This window comes from Dermacentor variabilis, chromosome 5, assembly GCF_050947875.1.
Source record: "Dermacentor variabilis isolate Ectoservices chromosome 5, ASM5094787v1, whole genome shotgun sequence".
In the NCBI taxonomy this organism is placed as follows: Eukaryota; Metazoa; Arthropoda; class Arachnida; order Ixodida; family Ixodidae; genus Dermacentor; species Dermacentor variabilis.
Window position 1 is genome coordinate 57,460,258 of NC_134572.1, and position 18,413 is coordinate 57,478,670.

Below are 18,413 nucleotides of genomic sequence, written 5' to 3' on the forward strand. Positions count from 1 at the left end.
TTCTATGCTGAAGCAACGTGCCATTTTTAAAACCTTTCTTAGCAGATAATAATTAACGGCGCAAAGTCCACTTATGGCCAAATAGTGCCGAACACATGATAATGGGTTCACTGTCACACATGGAGTACTTGGATGTCACACAGCTGTAAAGTTGTCTAAAATCATTTGCTACGTAAATACGTAAAATACGTAGGTAAATATGTAAGTAAACGTATCGGATCAATCATAAGCTGAAGATGTTGGTAGTCATAGCAGTTTACGAGTAGCACTGATGCCTCACCCAGACCCTCAAAAGCACGCATCGTAAGGCACGCGCTAAGAATGATACTGTCGCAGCAGCAGCTTCTGAAGAGAGGCTGTGCTACGCATTACTTTGATGTATAACTTGTAGCATACAAACACCATTTCGGAAGCTAAAACTTCTTTCCTGGGAGAAATCGGGTGTTTGTCATTGCCGAGAAGAAAAAGCTAGTAAACATTTAAGGCACTGAAGTCAATAGATATATATTATTTAGCCAGGAAATCATCACGCGCCGAGAAGGTGTGTAGTGACAACGAGGATTAGTAAGGATGAAACCATGGGTGTGAGAGTGAATGCAAGACTGAACATTGTTTTTTCTTTAAAATAAATGATAAATTTGTCATATTCATCATCTGATCTTCTATTGATTCTGCAGCTTCAGCTATTTGAACCGAGAGAATCCTGTGCGCTTCGTACAGGACTTTCTCGATGCGTACTGCATCGTTCATTTCACCCCGATATCCCATCCCCCACGTCCAAAAGATTGCACTATCATTTGAGTTTTACACGGATCTATGGCGACACTTTAGCCTTCAATTCGTATGCACTTCTACAAGCCACCAGATTATGAAATAAGCCGCCAGACAGCATCACTTCTCTGTCTATCCCTGATAGATTACATCGCCAACTCAATGCACATTTCACTGAAGCCGTCTTTTATTATGTCTAAGCTCATATTTACTCGTGCTATATCACGCTTGGATGGATTGTGCACTCATCCATGTGGCCTTCGCTTTTTTTGTTTCGTTTTATCATGTGCTTTCACCTGTGTCCCACATTCTTGTTTTTTTTTCACATCGCTTGGTCTTCTCTTTTGTACAGCGATCACGTGTTCAGATTTTATTTACAATGCATTCTACTTTATTTTCCTTTTATTGCTCATTCTGGTTGGACATGCACTGTTTTAGGCGCTGTTTGACACTGAAGCTGTTTTGACACTGCTTATGACTCTGCTTTTGTAAGCACTGCATTTTGACGCCTCCTTAAAGATTGCCCTCTGGCCTGTACGGTATTTCAAATAAATAAATAAGCGAGGAATCTGCTGCGCAGGCAAGCCTCGTCCGGTGGTCACCTGGTGGCGCGACAAGCGGCTGGTGGACGACAACTACACCGTTGTAGGGGACGCGGTGCACAATAGCTTCGAGATACGCGAGCTGAGCCGCTCCGACTTCCTGGTTGTGCTCACGTGCCAGGCCAGCAACAACAATGTCACCGTGGCCGCTTCGCGCTCCATCACCCTCGACATGAACTGTTAGTATGACTTGGGGTTTTCGCACAGATTTTTTTTGTTTCTTGCTGCAGCAACGAAAACAGGCCAAGCTCGTCTGAGTGAGCAATAAATACTACCCATCTTCGGTTCCCTCTAGTATGCTTTCTTTTTGTATTTTGTATTCTTTATTTTTTATTTCTCCAGTAACATTTCGATTAAACCCTCTACCTTTCCGGCCCTATGTCACTCTATGCATAGGTGGATACGTCTCTACTCAGTTCACATGCAGATGACCACTGCAATTTGTAACAAATATTGATTAACACACTTAAACGGTCAGAAAGTATACCTTGCTGAAAGCACTTTTGGTAGCGTTTACATGATAAAGCGAGTTATAATCAAAGCTTGGAAATAAAGCCACAAGAAGAAGATGAAGTAAAATTTCAACTCTTGAAAAATTTGTGTCCACCAGAGTAACGGTCCATAAAGATAAGAAACTTTTTTTGTCCGGTACATTAATGTTATGCAAAATCTTCTGTTCTTTATAGCTAAAGATATTAAATTTTATGATCTACATATCTTCATCTACACATTTATAGGAATTTGCGGTCACGTATGACGTCTACGCGGTTAGCCCACGCACAACCCTACTAACCCTTATTGGCGTTTGTGATCCTTATTTTGAGGAACTCAGTTAACTGTTCGTTCAATTGTAGACAATCGGTTAGTGAAACTTTAGATTTACTCCTAGCTCAGGTTTTACACGGTTTAGATACGTGTAAACATCTGGGAATTGACGTGTAGAGACACGCAACTTTCCCGTCATCACCACATTATCACCTTCTGTATATGCTCATATATGTAAAATTTTTATTATACGCAGTGCATCTGAATTGTAATTTCAATTTTTTTAAAGTCAAGCACTGAGTGACGTTTTTAAAGTATTTCATTGAATTGCATTGGGAACTAATATAATGACAGGTGGCGAGGACGAGTGCTTGCGTCAATTCTTTAGATAATTACAGTATGAGGGATGCCATAAGTTTTCGGTATAAAGATTAATCATTTAATGATTTCTTGTTGCTCACGGGATTGTTGCTCTTTCTAATGTCTGAGACGAATTGCGATACGCTATCAAATACCATCATACATTATGGGTCAGCGATCTTACTTCAGGCGTGGACGTGGTTGTGAGGTGCTAAGTGAAGCAACATTTAGTTATGAAGTCAAGCTCTCATTGTCACTTGAAGCGGCAGAAAGTGTCGTCGCCAAATGCCGAGGAAAAGTGGCCGAGATAATCACTAAGTGTAACGCAAGAAAATTTCTAGGGAATACCGGGGTTGTCAAAAGTGACATGTGGTAAAAATGAGCACTATTTAGGGCAAACGGGCTTGTCGTGGAAGCTTTCCAAATTTCTGTTATTTGAGAATTTGAGTTCTTTATGACAGCCAGCAGTATGTAGTTTTATTATCAGTGTATCAACATAAACTTGTCACGTTTTTGACAAGCTTCAAGTTGTAGGCATATTGAAATGCCGGTATTAATTGATCAAATGTATGCCAACTGCACTTTCTCGGGCTGCCTAGCGGGAAAGTAAATACGCTTATGAACTAGCTTGCGTCCGTAGATTAAAGTGACTGAGAATAATGTGGTCCGTTTTCCGGTAAAAGCTTGAGAAACTTCACAGCTATCTAAAGAATTAGGGAGAAATCCATAAGTGTGGAGGACGACGAGAAAGAAGACAGGGAAAGACTGGGATATTAGCCAGTGTAAAACCGGCTGGCTACCCTGTGCAAAGGTAAGAGAAGAAAGGAAATCCAAGGTTGTAGATAGATGTAATAGAATTTTTGAAATGTATAGAAGTAGAGGAATAAAAAAAAATACGCATAAGCGCGATGTAGCGCAGAGCTTTCAAAGTCTGTCGCTCAGTCTGACGCGAAGTCTGATGCTTTCTGCGCTTATATTCAAGCGTTAGAATAAACTTTGTAACGCAGGTACAAGGTTTTGCTTCCGGTGCCTGCGCACCTACTGTGGCGGCTTGACTCAGCACCCGGAAGCGATGAGGAGCGTGCACTAGGGGGAATTACGTTTTTGAGAAACGAAAATAAAAGGTTTTATTTTGACACCAAAAAATCTTTGACGCAGCAACAATGAGCTCACAGGGCGCCAGAACGCTTTTGTATCTATACCAGTGCACCCTGGAACTCGGATGGTAACTGCGATGTTACAAAAATCTTCAGGGGTTGTTTTCACGATGCGTGCCAATATACAGCTCCACAAAATTCTTACAAATGCGCCCGAGCTATGCAACGCAAATTAATACCTCCATATCTGACGATAGGGGTATAGAATGAGTTGGGAATAAGTAGGGCCGTACTGCTCTACTCGCTCACCAAAGTACGTGAATACCGGCTGTACCTGCCTAACATTCGCTAACTCAAGCCGGGAAAAATTGTGTGAGAATGCGCCAGGGAATAAGCGTGTTCGGCCGTGTGAGTTTGTGCTTTCATTACGTCCTACACGCACTGTTTAATTTTAGGTAGAACGCTGAAAACTCCCTTGTACGCATACACTAACACAGTGCTTACCTTGTCTAGGTAGGAACGATAGACTGAATATGTAATAGTCTCGTACCCTACGGACAGCGATCTTTTTCCTAGGCATCAAAGCAGCAACTGAATCCTATGCCGCAAAAACAAAGACTGAAAGCGCGAAGCACGATCGTGGTGGTATTTCTGCTCGTGTATTTATGCTTTGTAGTATTTCTCTTTCAACAAGAAGGCAAATTCTGAAGCAGGGCTTGTTAGCGGAGATCTCGCTACACGAACAGTCGCTTTGTACCTGGCGGCGTCGCAGTGGCCTCTTTCTTTCTTTCTCTCTCTCTCTCTTTCTGTGATTTACTGCATGGCTGATCATACCGTGTTCCGGGGAAGCAGCTCCTCATTAACAATGCAGTGTTGTTGTTGGCGACGTCGGCCGCTCGCCATCTTTGTCCTCATTCTTCACTTAACAACAACCGCAGTGATACCACTGGACGTGACCATCCAGCCACCGAAGCGGCCGCTTTCGGCCGATAAAGAAATAGAGCTGGTTTGTTCGTCTAGCGGATCCAGGCCTCCGGCGATGCTCACCTGGTGGAAAAGCGGTGAACAGATTCTCTCTTCCAAAGAACACCAGGTATTCTGATTTTTTTTCTCTCATTCCTCAAGTACTGAGTTTTCTTGCGTATTCAGTTTGTGCGTTTATCGTATGCTTAAATCCTGCCTTTCTCTCTGGATAATACCAGCCCGTTAAGCAAAAATATGCTTAGGACTTAAAAAATCCCTCCCATTTCGACTTCCTATTAATTACTACTTATATTACTGTGCGATTTGAATTTCGTTTTTGTTAACCACATTAATAAATTTCAGAACGTCTTGATTAAAGGCTGTAGTTGCTCTCAATTTTAGTGACTTTCGCGCTGCAATGCACGTTACATCAAAATTCATTGGCTGCGCGGTGTGTGTAGCCAAGGTCTTCTCAAGCTTTCCTAAAGCGCTTTTGTCCTCGTTCCCCGAATCATGGCATTTGTCGCTGTTTGCTCTAAATAAATTCTAATATATATAAATATATATATATATAAACACCCTGATTTAGACTTTAGAGCTTTAGAGCAAAGAGCGACAAATGAACGAGAAGACCGGGGCTTAACCGAGGGACCCACAAACACACGCAATATTGCCGCGTGACTGACCACTCGAGGCCCTTTGCGTGTATTGGCGGGCTTCTTTCACACTCCGAAAAACACTTTTATGCAGCACGTATCAAGCAACAGAAAGCTATAACGGCAGAATTTCATGTTGGTGTACCGTTCTCCCACCGACACTTTTAATCTAATTATACTGTTTGACAAGTTGTTTAATTAAGGCTATTACCTAATTAGGCGGAATGAAACAAAAGATAATATGAGTATCTCCAAGCGACGGCAAACAATGTTACCTTAGTTCTATCCAGCTACGTGGTATTTGCACATCTTTAGTGTATAGCTCAAGTGCGTGGGACACCCTGTGTATTGACACGTGTGCTTCTCTATATTCCTCCGATGACCACTGTTCACCGGCTAACAAATGTTAAACGTTATCGCTCTAAGGGTGAGCAGCACGAATAAAGAAGAATAAGAAGGAACAAATACCACAGATAAACGCTTTTCTGTGGCATTTCTTTCTTCGTGTCTTCGTTTTATTGGCGCTGTTCGACCTGAGTTCTAAATATGAACCGACAAGCACTCACCAAGATCTTACTAGTGTTTTTCTTTCTGCGAGAAACGTTCAGCGCACCATGCCATGAGAACATTTAAGGTAAACCCTCAATTTCACTGAATAATGGGACATTTACAAACTGACCCAGTAAACTACAGCCTCTGTTGCTCGCCGCAGAAAGCGTAGAATGTCGTTCAGTGCGCTCAGCGCTTCACCGACTTCACTCACACAGGTTCAAGAGGGCGTCAGCACCAGCTCGAGCTTGATCCTGTTCACACCACGGGCGGAGGACAATGGTCTTGTGCTGTCGTGCCGGGCAGAGAATCAGTTCATCCCAGGCAGTGCTATTGAAGAAGGTTGGAAACTGGACGTTTTCTGTAAGTACATTTAAATTTTTGGAGAGAGTGTTCCCGTATTCCTCATCGCGATAAATATAGTCAAATTAAAGAGGGCGAAAGAAGTTTGAAGGCCTGTGTGTCACTAACTGAATTGCGCCTGATTAAATGTTTTGAATGTGCTAGTAATTTCAAGAGGTTAGGGCGGAATAAAATGTTGTTCAGTATGCTGACAGCATATGCTGTATACCACTGATCGTACGGTTCAATATACGTTCTGCCTAAATAATATATGTGGAACTGAAATATTATTCTATTAGCGAAAACTCAGTTATACAAAAAAAGAACGAATTACAAATATAAGAGACTTAGAGATTCTGTCTCATCAGAATTCTTTTTCATAATAGGTAAGTCTTGTTTCTTTAGCAGGGATTGATTTTGAGGTTGGTGATCGGAAAAAGAAATTTGCGAATGCAGAAAACGGCCCGCTTAGGTGCGTGAGTAAAACATAGTTCACAAAAAAAGAAACATATATAGTATATGCCAACGGCATATGCGCTGGCGTAATTGTGAGCAACCAGTTGCGGGTGCTACAGTATAATATTTGAGCTGATACAAAATAGAAGTTACATATAAGCCGCGGATCTTCAGCGATGGCTCCGTGACTGTAGCTTATAGGTTGCAACGACCAACTAGTCATGTCTCCCGCGCATCTGTACCCCATACAGTATTTCTGCCTCACTTCAGTGACAATGTCTAAGTCTAAATACATGGACACACGCAGTAAACTTGTTCATTCTTGAGATCCACTGTGGAGAAAGCGAATCTTGGGCTCTCACGACCTATGGCATAACTGAATGATAACACTCGTGATTTGGTGTCAGCAAGTATCACCAGAGGGGAACGCTATTTTTTGGTGGAGACGCATCCAACCAGACCCGGCCACATTGCCTGTGCCGGTGAAAGGAAAAGTAGTAGCTTTTGCTGGATCTTCAAGAAATGGTGTGGACCATTCAATGCGGTGATCTAAAGCAGGTACGCTCACCTGCCGTGACGACAGTGAAGTTGCTTGACCTTTAATGCAGGTCAAGCTATTTGACTATTGTATTGTTCTTTATTGAAGCGCGTGAAGTTGGTGCGAATACAGTAACTGCTCAATGAAAGAGCTACATGACACAGCAGAATAACCTATTTCTTTGTTTATAAGTTTGCCCATTCGATATGTAAGAATTTGTTTTGTGTTTTATATCTAGGAAGATTGATTTACTGTGAAGAAAACATAAGTCCCCCAATCATGGGCAAACCTTCCATTACGCGAGTCAATGAGGTATTAGAAGGAAAACAACAACATTTTTCTTTGCTAATAATAACCTTCTTAGAACTCTCACCTTTTTTCTTTCGACAGATAAACCGCGCATCACATTGATGCTCGGTCAGAACCTCAAGGAGCATGACATTCACGAAGGCCGAGACGTTTACCTGGAATGCCACGTGGAAGCCAGCCCTCCAGCTAGTGAGGTGACGTGGCTCTTTGAAGGCCACGAGGTTGCCACAAACACCAGCGCGGGCGTCATTGTGAGCAACCAGTCGCTGGTGCTACAGAAGGTGCGGAGGTCACGCCGCGGCCGCTACAGTTGCACCGCTGCTAATCGGGAGGGACATGGCACCAGCAACATCTTCATCTTACGAATTAAATGTGAGTGCACCATAATGGTTGGTTCAGCTTCCTAGTTGTTATTTGTACCACCTTACAGGATGTTATCGCGGTATTATAGCGTTTGTAAGTTGTTCATTCTTTTACAATATCGTGTAGCTGTATGTAACAAGGCCCATAGATGGCGTAATAGTATAGGCGCCGCCCGTACTTAAATAAGTCATCTCAAATTTCGGAAAAATTGTGAGATTTACATTTTGTCTTGCAAACAGCTGCATGCATCGTTGGAACAGCGTAACACCTGCGGCCGCGACCTTAGAAGGGCACAAAATTCATTCATTCACAAAACTTTATCAGTGTCCTGAAGCCCGGTATTTTCAGACCGAGGCGGGCCGCGTCCATGTCGGCACCGCCAGGCCGAGCCTTATGGCGTCATCGTGGACCCTCTGGACAGCCCGTAGCTGATCTTTATATGAATAGCACAGCGTTGTTACTTTGTTCGTTCCTTGTTCATTGTGTTCGTCGCTCTGGCATAGTCGTACAGCACCAGAAATACTTGTGCAACAGGGCACCATGATAAAAGATGGGCGTTGATGTCTTTCTAGGAATGCGATCTCATAAGGGTTCGGAAAGCCCACATGATCTGTAAGAATGACGCTTTTGATGTCGGCAGCACGATTTTGGCCAATCACGCGAGAACAAGCGAATGGTTGACTTTCCGGATTGTTATACGATCGCACCAAGTTACTATACAATTGACTATCTGCGCTAGAAGGTGGGCGAATACTGTAGCAAGTGCTCAAATATCTCACCAAAGCTGCAGGTCTTAGGAATAGTAGTATCAGCGATACCAAGGACTCAGTAAAGACCATAACCGAGCCACAGGTAGCACAGAGTATAATTATTGGCACTTTCTGGGGCCCGTGAATGTAGAAGAATTTTTGTGGAACACACTGCATTCCGCAAGGCCCACGTATAAGAACATGCTCTCTGAGCACTTGCATGCTTTCATACATATCGTGGACACACTCACGCACGTACATGTACGCAAACAAGCTCGCGCAGAGAGTAAGGGAATACTAGGGTGGCATGGGTTCCACGTTGCACTGTGAAAGCTATAGCTGTCGTGAGCTCTACGTCTTGTGCACATCAGCTTTAACAGGTCCCTCGATCGACATTATCAGTTCTCGGTTTTAATTACTACATTCCAACTACAAGCATGTAATGAAGCATGTTCACCCTTCAAAAAGAGCTATAATTAATCAGTAGATGTTGGGCGTGTACAGAATCTTTCTTTTTTTCCATCATGCATTTACTGGCGGCCGTTTCATAGTTATTCGTGCACCTATTGATGCGCAATTACTTAGGGCAGGTAGTGACCGCGGATCCGGAGCATGAGACGGAAATAACCAGAAGAATAAGAATGGGCTGGGGTGCATTTGGCAGGCATTCTCAGATCGCGACAAGCAGGTTGCCATTATCCCTCAAGAGAAAAGTGTATGATAGCTGTGTCTTACCAGTACTCACCTACGGGGCAGAAACCTGGAGGCTTACGAAAAGGGTTCTACAGAAATTGAGGACGACGCAACGAGCTATGGAAAGAAGAATGATGGGTGTAACGTTAAGGGATAAGAAAAGAGCAGATTGGGTGAGGGAACAAAGGCGAGTTAATGACATCCTAGTTGAAATCCAGAAAAACAAATGGGGGCATAGGCATGGCATGTAATGAGGAAGGAAGATAACCGATGGTCATTAAGGGTTACCGACTAGATTCCAAGGGCAGGGAAGCGTAGCAGGGAGCGGCAGAAAGTTAGGTGGGTGGATGAGATTAAGAAGTTTGCAGGGACGACACGGCCACAATTAGTACATGACCGGGGTAGTTGGAGAAGTATGGGAGAGGCCTTAGCCATGCAGTGGGTGTAACCAGGCTGATGATGATGATGCGCAACTTACGGACTTACTAGCGGACTTACTATAGTTTAAAAAAAGAGTTAGAAAACATTGTTCCTATTCTTACGGAAAATGGATGAATCTATTCTATTTGCGTTCCCGACTGCTGAATTTCGTCTGGCTAGTAATATACGAGAAGGGAATGTTAGGAGTTTGGTGACGGAGTATTAGGGAAATTATTTGTTCTTCTATATCCTTTCTTTCTTTTCTTTTTTGAGACATACACTAAACTTACGCTGAACGTTCTAGAAGTAAAGTGAAATCTTTAGTAGATGATGTACTTTACCGACCAGTTAACATGTGTATTTATTTGTTGCTGTTGATACCATGACTTTGCCGCAAAAAAGAGTAAATTTGTGCTTTTAACATTCTCTCTTCAGTTGCACCAGTTTGCAAGCCGGGCCAGAAGCGCATCTATGGGGTCTCGCAACTGGATTCAGTGTCAGTGCACTGTGAGCTGGAAGCAGATCCTGGTGACGTGACCTTCCATTGGCGTTTTAACAGCTCGTCAAGTGGCAAGCGCATCGACTTGGCTAGCTACAGCCACGCCCAGACGCGCAGCACTGCCATCTACTCACCTCAGAATAGCGACGACTTTGGTTATCTGCTCTGCTGGGGAGCAAACGAGGTCGGCAAGCAATTGCATCCCTGCAACTTCACTGTCGTCCCGGCAGGTAAGTCTACCGGCTTTAGATCACCATATCAAATGCAGTTCTCTGTCGATGAAGCAGGTGATTTTCGCATTTTCGAGTACTACATGTATTCGAAAGATTTTTCTATTTCTAGTAAGTTTAACTATGCTCAAGTGGAGCTCTATCGCCAATGGTTTTATAGGAGGAGGTGCCCTTGCTTTTGGCACTAGTAATTTATCTTATCCAAATTTTGATTCCCCTCAAAGGCATCTCTTTCTTTCTGGAAGTCATCCACACACAAGTATCAGCTTTGAAGTTAATTCCCCCACGGAGAAATAAACCAGTGGTAATTTAATGGTAAAGGCGAACGAAATGCGTCAGCATTACGTCGCACCAGTTTGAGGTCTCCGATCTATCAGTTAAACCAGATTTACACGGTAAAACTGCTGTTCAGGAGCTCACTCGACCCACATCTTGGTTCTTGCAGGAGCGGAGTGCAACTGATGAGGGTATGGAGCATACCATCTGCAGTTGTACTATCTATCTATCTATCTATCTATCTATCTATCTATCTATCTATCTATCTATCTATCTATCTATCTATCTATCTATCTATCTGTCTGTCTGTCTGTCTGTCTGTCTGTCTGTCTGTCCGTCCGTCCGTCCGTCCGTCCGTCCGTCCGTCCGTCCGTCCGTCCGTCCGTCCGTCCGTCCGTCTGTCTGTCTGTCTGTCTGTCTGTCTGTCTGTCTGTCTGTCTGTCTGTCTGTCTGTCTGTCTGTCTGTCTGTCTGTCTGTCTGTCTGTCTGTCTGTCTGTCTGTCTGTCTGTCTGTCTGTCTGTCTGTCTGTCTGTCTGTCTGTCTGTCTGTCTGTCTGTCTGTCTGTCTGTCTGTCTGTCTGTCTGTCTGTCTGTCTGTCTGTCTGTCTGTCTGTCTGTCTGTCTGTCTGTCTGTCTGTCTGTCTGTCTGTCTGTCTGTCTGTCTGTCTGTCTGTCTGTCTGTCTGTCTGTCTGTCTGTCTGTCTGTCTGTCTGTCTGTCTGTCTGTCTGTCTGTCTGTCTGTCTGTCTGTCTGTCTGTCTGTCTGTCTGTCTGTCTGTCTGTCTGTCTGTCTGTCTGTCTGTCTGTCTGTCTGTCTGTCTGTCTGTCTGTCTGTCTGTCTGTCTGTCTGTCTGTCTGTCTGTCTGTCTGTCTATCTATCTATCTATCTATCTATCTATCTATCTATCTATCTATCTATCTATCTATCTATCTATCTATCTATCTATCTATCTATCTATCTATCTATCTATCTATCTATCTATCTATCTATCTATCTATCTATCTATCTATCTATCTATCTATCTATCTATCTATCTATCTATCTATCTATCTATCTATCTATCTATCTATCTATCTATCTATCTATCTATCTATCTATCTATCTATCTATCTATCTATCTATCTATCTATCTATCTATCTATCTATCTATCTATCTATCTATCTATCTATCTATCTATCTATCTATCTATCTATCTATCTATCTATCTATCTATCTATCTATCTATCTATCTATCTATCTATCTATCTATCTATCTATCTATCTATCTATCTATCTATCTATCTATCTATCTATCTATCTATCTATCTATCTATCTATCTATCTATCTATCTATCTATCTATCTATCTATCTATCTATCTATCTATCTATCTATCTATCTATCTATCTATCTATCTATCTATCTATCTATCTATCTATCTATCTATCTATCTATCTATCTATCTATCTATCTATCTATCTATCTATCTATCTATCTATCTATCTATCTATCTATCTATCTATCTATCTATCTATCTATCTATCTATCTATCTATCTATCTATCTATCTATCTATCTATCTATCTATCTATCTATCTATCTATCTATCTATCTATCTATCTATCTATCTATCTATCTATCTATCTATCTATCTATCTATCTATCTATCTATCTATCTATCTATCTATCTATCTATCTATCTATCTATCTATCTATCTATCTATCTATCTATCTATCTATCTATCTATCTATCTATCTATCTATCTATCTATCTATCTATCTATCTATCTATCTATCTATCTATCTATCTATCTATCTATCTATCTATCTATCTATCTATCTATCTATCTATCTATCTATCTATCTATCTATCTATCTATCTATCTATCTATCTATCTATCTATCTATCTATCTATCTATCTATCTATCTATCTATCTATCTATCTATCTATCTATCTATCTATCTATCTATCTATCTATCTATCTATCTATCTACAGGAGACTCCGGAAATTTCGAATTTGTGGGGGCGAAATGCGAGAACACCGGTGTACTTAGATTTAGGTGCACGTTAAAGAACCCCACGTGGTCCAAATTTTCGGAGTCACCCACTACGGCGTGCCCCATAATCAGAAAGCGGTTTTGGCACGTAAAACCCCATAATTTTTTTCGACACGTTTTGTTTATCTTTATCGGGTGACCCTGTTTCACAGTCTAACAAATGTTATCACTCAGCCTAGGACGTGCCTGCATGTATCTGGAATTTCTCGAACGTGATCGATTGTTCTATCCGCTGTCTGTTGTCACCAAACCTTGTGTAGAACTCTCTGGAAGGCATGTGAGCACCAACGATTACTGTGGAACATTCGATCACTGATACATAAAAGCCGACGCGTTTGACCAGCTCATCAGATTTTCGACGATCGCTGACTATGTTCGCCGCGGTCGTTCTTCTTTCTTTGTGTAGCCTGTTTTTGAGGGCACAGCTTCGCCCAGTAAAACGCAACTTTTGTCATCCACAGTTTTGCTTCATATATATAGGTTGTGTCAGCTAACACTTGCAAAATCTTTAAAAATTGCCTGTGGCAGATATCACAATTCTAGTTCATGAGCTGGTCTACTCGAAGCGGCGCACAAATACTTGCACAAAAAATTGAGATTCAAATTGGACTAATTAATAAAAATGCAGTAATTAAATTTTCAACTAGTTACCCTATGGCGCATATTGCAATTTACAAATTCTAGCCCTGGAGTTCGCAAGGCGGATCCATTTGGAATGAATTTTCAAGATGACTCCAGTTTCTACATATAAATTCCCGAACTTGGCTGAGAAATGCAATGGCCTTCCAGTTGTTAACGAAATGTCGTTTCATGCACTGAAGCACACAAGTAAATAGAACGCCAATGCATTTCTCCGCAAAGTTCGCGAATTTATATATTGAAACTGGTGTCGTCCTGAGTATTCGGTCCAAGTGGATCTGCCCTGCCTGCGAAGTTCACTGCTAGAATTTTAAATTGCAATATGGGTAATAAGATAATTAGGTAAAAGTAATTAACACATTCTTGTTAATTAGTCGATTTTGCATTTCAATTTTTTGTGCAAGCAGTGTCCGCCACTTGGAGTAGACCGGCACATAAACTAAATTTGAGCTATCAGCCCCAGGCAACCCTTAAAAAATATTGAAAGTGTTCGCTGAAACATCCTGTATATATGCGTGTGCAGTGCGGGGAGCCGGTCGCGACTGGCTTCCCGGACTTTACACGCTTGTGCTTTTTTCCACTTTGACTCTCCTAATGTTGATGCTTTAAGATAAGCTTTGCCTTTAAAACGTTTACAGAGCGCGCTATCGTATAATATTAGTGCATTTCGAACATATTCGCATTTACTTATTCATTGAACTCCAGCGATGAGGAAAAATAAAATAAGTGCGTGTTCCTGCTCGCACCCCTGCGCACATACTCTTGCATTGGTGTTGTAAAGAGAATTTTGGCATAAGTTCTTAAACTGCTTTTAGCTCACCAGTAGTTTTCTGTGAATCATAACCGTATCAGGCCGAAGGCACATGATATTAAACAAGTGCGTGTTTTCTGTCGGCACACTGTTTCCTTCAAAAACAATCACGATAATTAGCAATGTTGTAGGACAAGAACAGATAAAATAGAAAATAATTCTGCAATTGAGACCTTCAAAAATGCGATTGTCTGCTTTTGCCATGCCACCTAATTGTAACAGACAACAGATAACTTCGTTCTACATAGGTGGGAATAGATGTGAATTGGGTGAGATAAAAGACATTTGTACAGCTCTGCAATGGGCTCCTAGTAAAATGGCGCTTTCGGTGTTTCTTTAAAAAAAAGATTGAAAAAAATGTCAGCTGTTCATTCAGCAAAAAGTGATGAGATGACAGCGTGAAAGCCAGAAAGAGCTCAAAGGGACAATCGAATCCACCTTTATAGGGTAGGAATAGATGCCGGCACATGGAGGAGAAGAACTTAGCGAAAATATTGGGAGCATGTCGGGTAGCTCTGTGCTATCGTTTCGAATCTCGGTGTGCAAGCAGCAGCGACACCCTATAATAGTGAGGCAAACATACAAATGATGTCGCCCTAGTACACTCTAAAAGCGGTTGCACCCTTTGGGTGTAGATCTGCCACACAACAATAATCGTCATCTGTCTTGCTTGCGTTTCCTTTCTTGAAAACTCTGCGCTCGATACTTTCCTGTCGAGAATGCTCTGTCATGCTAATAACGCGCATGTCATTCACGACTTGGAAGCACCGGGCTCGCAGCGTCAAAGAAAGGAAATGCGGGCAAGACACATGACGATTATTGTTGTGTGGCAAACATGTGGCAGACACCCCAAATGGTGCTTCTGTTTTTAGAGTGTAAGGCGAGCGCGGCTTTGTCGAAGGATTTACATCTTGCTTCAAAATTGTCGATGCTGTTTTCGCAGTTACATCCAGTATTGATGTCGCTGATGAATGCGGCAGCACGCTCCTAGAAGGCATTAGGTTGTCTGCAAAGAATGCTGCCCGATCCATGCAGATATATCCGTTAAATAACTTCAGCGTGACTGGACAATAATTTCTTTGCTCAATCTTTACCTATTCTCAACTCTCCTGAGAAACTGTTTATGGTTTTGAGGGGGATACGAAACGTAATTACGAAACACTGGGGCCCCCTTTCCAAAAACTTCTCTTCCGTTAGTCCCTCCCGCGGCGATTGGCGGAAGAAACTACCAGGGTGGTAGTTTCGTTATCACAGCTATCGGCATCACACTGTATGTATGTATGTATGTATGTATGTATGTATGTATGTATGTATGTATGTATGTATGTATGTATGTATGTATGTATGTATGTATGTATGTATGTATGTATGTATGTATGTATGTATGTATGTATGTATGTATGTATGTATGTATGTATGTATGTATGTATGTATGTATGTATGTATGTATGTATGTATGTATGTATGTATGTATGTATGTATGTATGTATGTATGTATGTATGTATGTATGTGTGTGTGTGTGTATGCATGTATGTATGTATGTATGTATGTATGTATGTATGTATGTATGTATGTATGTATGTATGTATGTATGTATGTATGTATGTATGTATGTATGTTTTGCGGTAGATGTGTACTCTTGCAGATTCAGCCTCAGGGCTGCGGGTTGAACTGCACAAGCTGGGACTGAGATGGTTACATATTTAGCCCAGTGTAGTGACAATTACGCCGCGATTTCTACTGCGGTAATGAGCGCTCCTTAAGACCACTTGAGATACACTAATGCCTTATCGCACCTGCATTTGCCAAAAGAGAATAGGCCCCTCCTAGACATCTATGATTTGGCTTGGCTTGGTAACGAGAATCAGTTGTTTAGCTCAATTCATTCGCGGGGCTGCATGCCGTAAGGGCGTATTGGTAGTATTGTAGCAATAAACAGGCGGAAACAATAGAAGCGCGAACGATTGTGTAAGCGATGTCGTTCCCTTTGGCGACGTGAAAGTTGCCAGCTTTATTCGTTTTCATGCGATGCAGGTCCACCAGAGCCTGTAAGCAACTGCAGCCAGCTGAACGCCACCGAGGACTCGGTGTCGTTCGAGTGCGCCGAGGGCTCCTGGGACGGCGGTGTCACGCCAGTCACGTTTTTCGCTGAGCTTCACGACGTCGATAGCGGCCGCCTGGTGGCCAACGCGTCTTCGTCGCCGGTAGCGGCGTTCGGTTTCTCGGGGCTCGCCGGCGGCACCTCATTTCGAGCCAGCATGTACGCGAGAAACGCTAAAGGACATCGGCCGCCCACACGCTTCGTCGTCAGCACACTCAGACCCGCCGAGAAACTAACGGGTAAGCAGGGAGCAGCGCCTGCAGTTAGCGCGGCTGGGCACTTTGCTGAACACGAGCGCACATTCTCGATTACTAGTGTTCGCCCATTACCTGCTCTTGCCCGGTTTCCCTGTTCTCGGCTTTGATGCAACCTTCTATTCTCGCTCGATCTCGGTGCCGGCACTTGCCTTTCGAGCCACGCATGAGACCGAAAGCCTCGAACGATTTACTTCCCGAGCCTTAGTATCAGACTTGCCGTCTTTCTTTCCGCTTGGAGTGAAACACTGATGAGCGTGTCGCCGAAAGTATTTAGCACAACTTATGCCTTATGAAACGCTCAATGCTCAATGTCCAACGTTCTATTTACATTTTCGCGCAAAGCTTTGCGTTGGTAAGGTAAGTTGTATGACTTGTGATACTAAGCATTGGTATCATATCCTATGACCTAAATCTATTGATTACGCGATGCAAAAATGCCGCATAAATTAATAGCGTCACGAAATGTATTGGTTATTTGTGATTTGAAATATTTGTTGGCCTTGCATAACAGTATCTGTGTGTCATAGAAAAGAGCCAGAACGAAATCCCTGTTATGAAAATAAATCAGTGTCGAATGCCTGTGTTGTCTTAATTTTACGCTCACGCAGCACAAATAAAGGAGGAAAGAAAGGGGCGTAGCAGATGTTGGGGTAATAAAAGGACACCTAATTTGTGTAAATACCCGACGGTGCCTAAAGTAAATGAAGTGAAATGTACACGAGCTTGTATGTTCTATTAGATACTTTTTAATAATATAAATGCTATGACAATCAAGTAACTATTTTATGAAATATTTTTACAGCATTTCTTAACTCAGCAACTTGTACTTACTTTTGAAAATTTGATTTCAACAGAATATCACCTTGTCTCCTCAGAATAGCTCGTAAATAAGTGAAAAAGTCATGCACTTCTTTATAAATCTAGGCAGCCTTCTCAGTCTTAACGACTTCTCTTTTTCCTTTTCTAGCTGGAAGCCAAGCCATTATAATTATCAGACCTGTTTTAGGAGTCATCATGGGCATTATTTTGACTCTAGTGATAGCAGCGATCGTGATTATCTTATTCATAAAATACAAGCATCCTCGGAAGACTAGAGGTAAGTCCGAACCTTTGTGCACACATCTATAAATGTGGAACACGATTCACAATTTGTATTGCAGGAGGGTATCACTTTTCTACATATTTCTAACCAATACGGCCTACTCATGCTTACTATTCCTTCTATGAATTTGTATATGAAATTAGCAGCCTTTTTTATGTGACTTCTCAAACTGAGTCCTGAAGTTGGTAGCTTCGTTGTGGACTAACTCGGAAGAGTACATATCAGGTGCGAAATTCACAGACTTTCCTTCATATAAGAGCTGTTTCTTATTGGTCAGCCATCGTTGTGTTTTGCTTTGTGAATACGGGCAAAGGGGACAAGCTCACATATGGTTTAGTTCAGAGAGACTGACTGTTTTTCGTTGACCACCATCGCTAACGTAAGGGTCACCATCACGAATGGTCGGAGCTTCTTCTACGAACTGGATTGCAAATAAGTTCCCAACGTTGGAGTATCCCACCTCTTTCCTTCGTAAAAACAGCTTGTAAGCAGCAGCCTGCTCGATATACATTAGGGCTGTTAACGCAATTGGCGGAAAGTTTCTCTGCAAAATGCTTTCGATTATAGCTTTTTCGGGAATAGCACAATAGAGCAGTTGGTAAGAAATAGCGCCGGCCATTGTCATGTCAATAATATTGTAAGCGAAGGCGGCTGGCAATTTTTGAAGGATGATAATATTTTTGGTGAATAATCCGTGGTCAAAATTCTACTTGATGTACCAATATGTGGGCGTTCAGGGGAAAATAAGAATACATCTAAGCTTTTTTTAAAAGTATCATGTGCCATGTTCCTTAGCAAGAACTCCATATGATTCTGCGGACTATTTA

At 42.1% G+C, this 18,413-nt stretch overlaps 1 protein-coding gene across 1 annotated transcript in view; it reads left to right on the forward strand.

Moving 5' to 3' along the window:
- Window positions 1-18,413, forward strand: part of LOC142581867 (protein turtle homolog A-like) — a 189,870-nt gene that overhangs the window by 162,062 nt on the left and 9,395 nt on the right. The window contains exons 4-10 of the mRNA XM_075691313.1: window positions 1,352-1,552; window positions 4,534-4,688; window positions 5,982-6,126; window positions 7,490-7,780; window positions 10,069-10,362; window positions 16,161-16,466; window positions 17,452-17,580. Of these exons, the coding sequence (XP_075547428.1) occupies window positions 1,352-1,552; window positions 4,534-4,688; window positions 5,982-6,126; window positions 7,490-7,780; window positions 10,069-10,362; window positions 16,161-16,466; window positions 17,452-17,580 (1,521 nt within the window). The remainder of the gene's footprint in view (window positions 1-1,351; window positions 1,553-4,533; window positions 4,689-5,981; window positions 6,127-7,489; window positions 7,781-10,068; window positions 10,363-16,160; window positions 16,467-17,451; window positions 17,581-18,413) is intronic.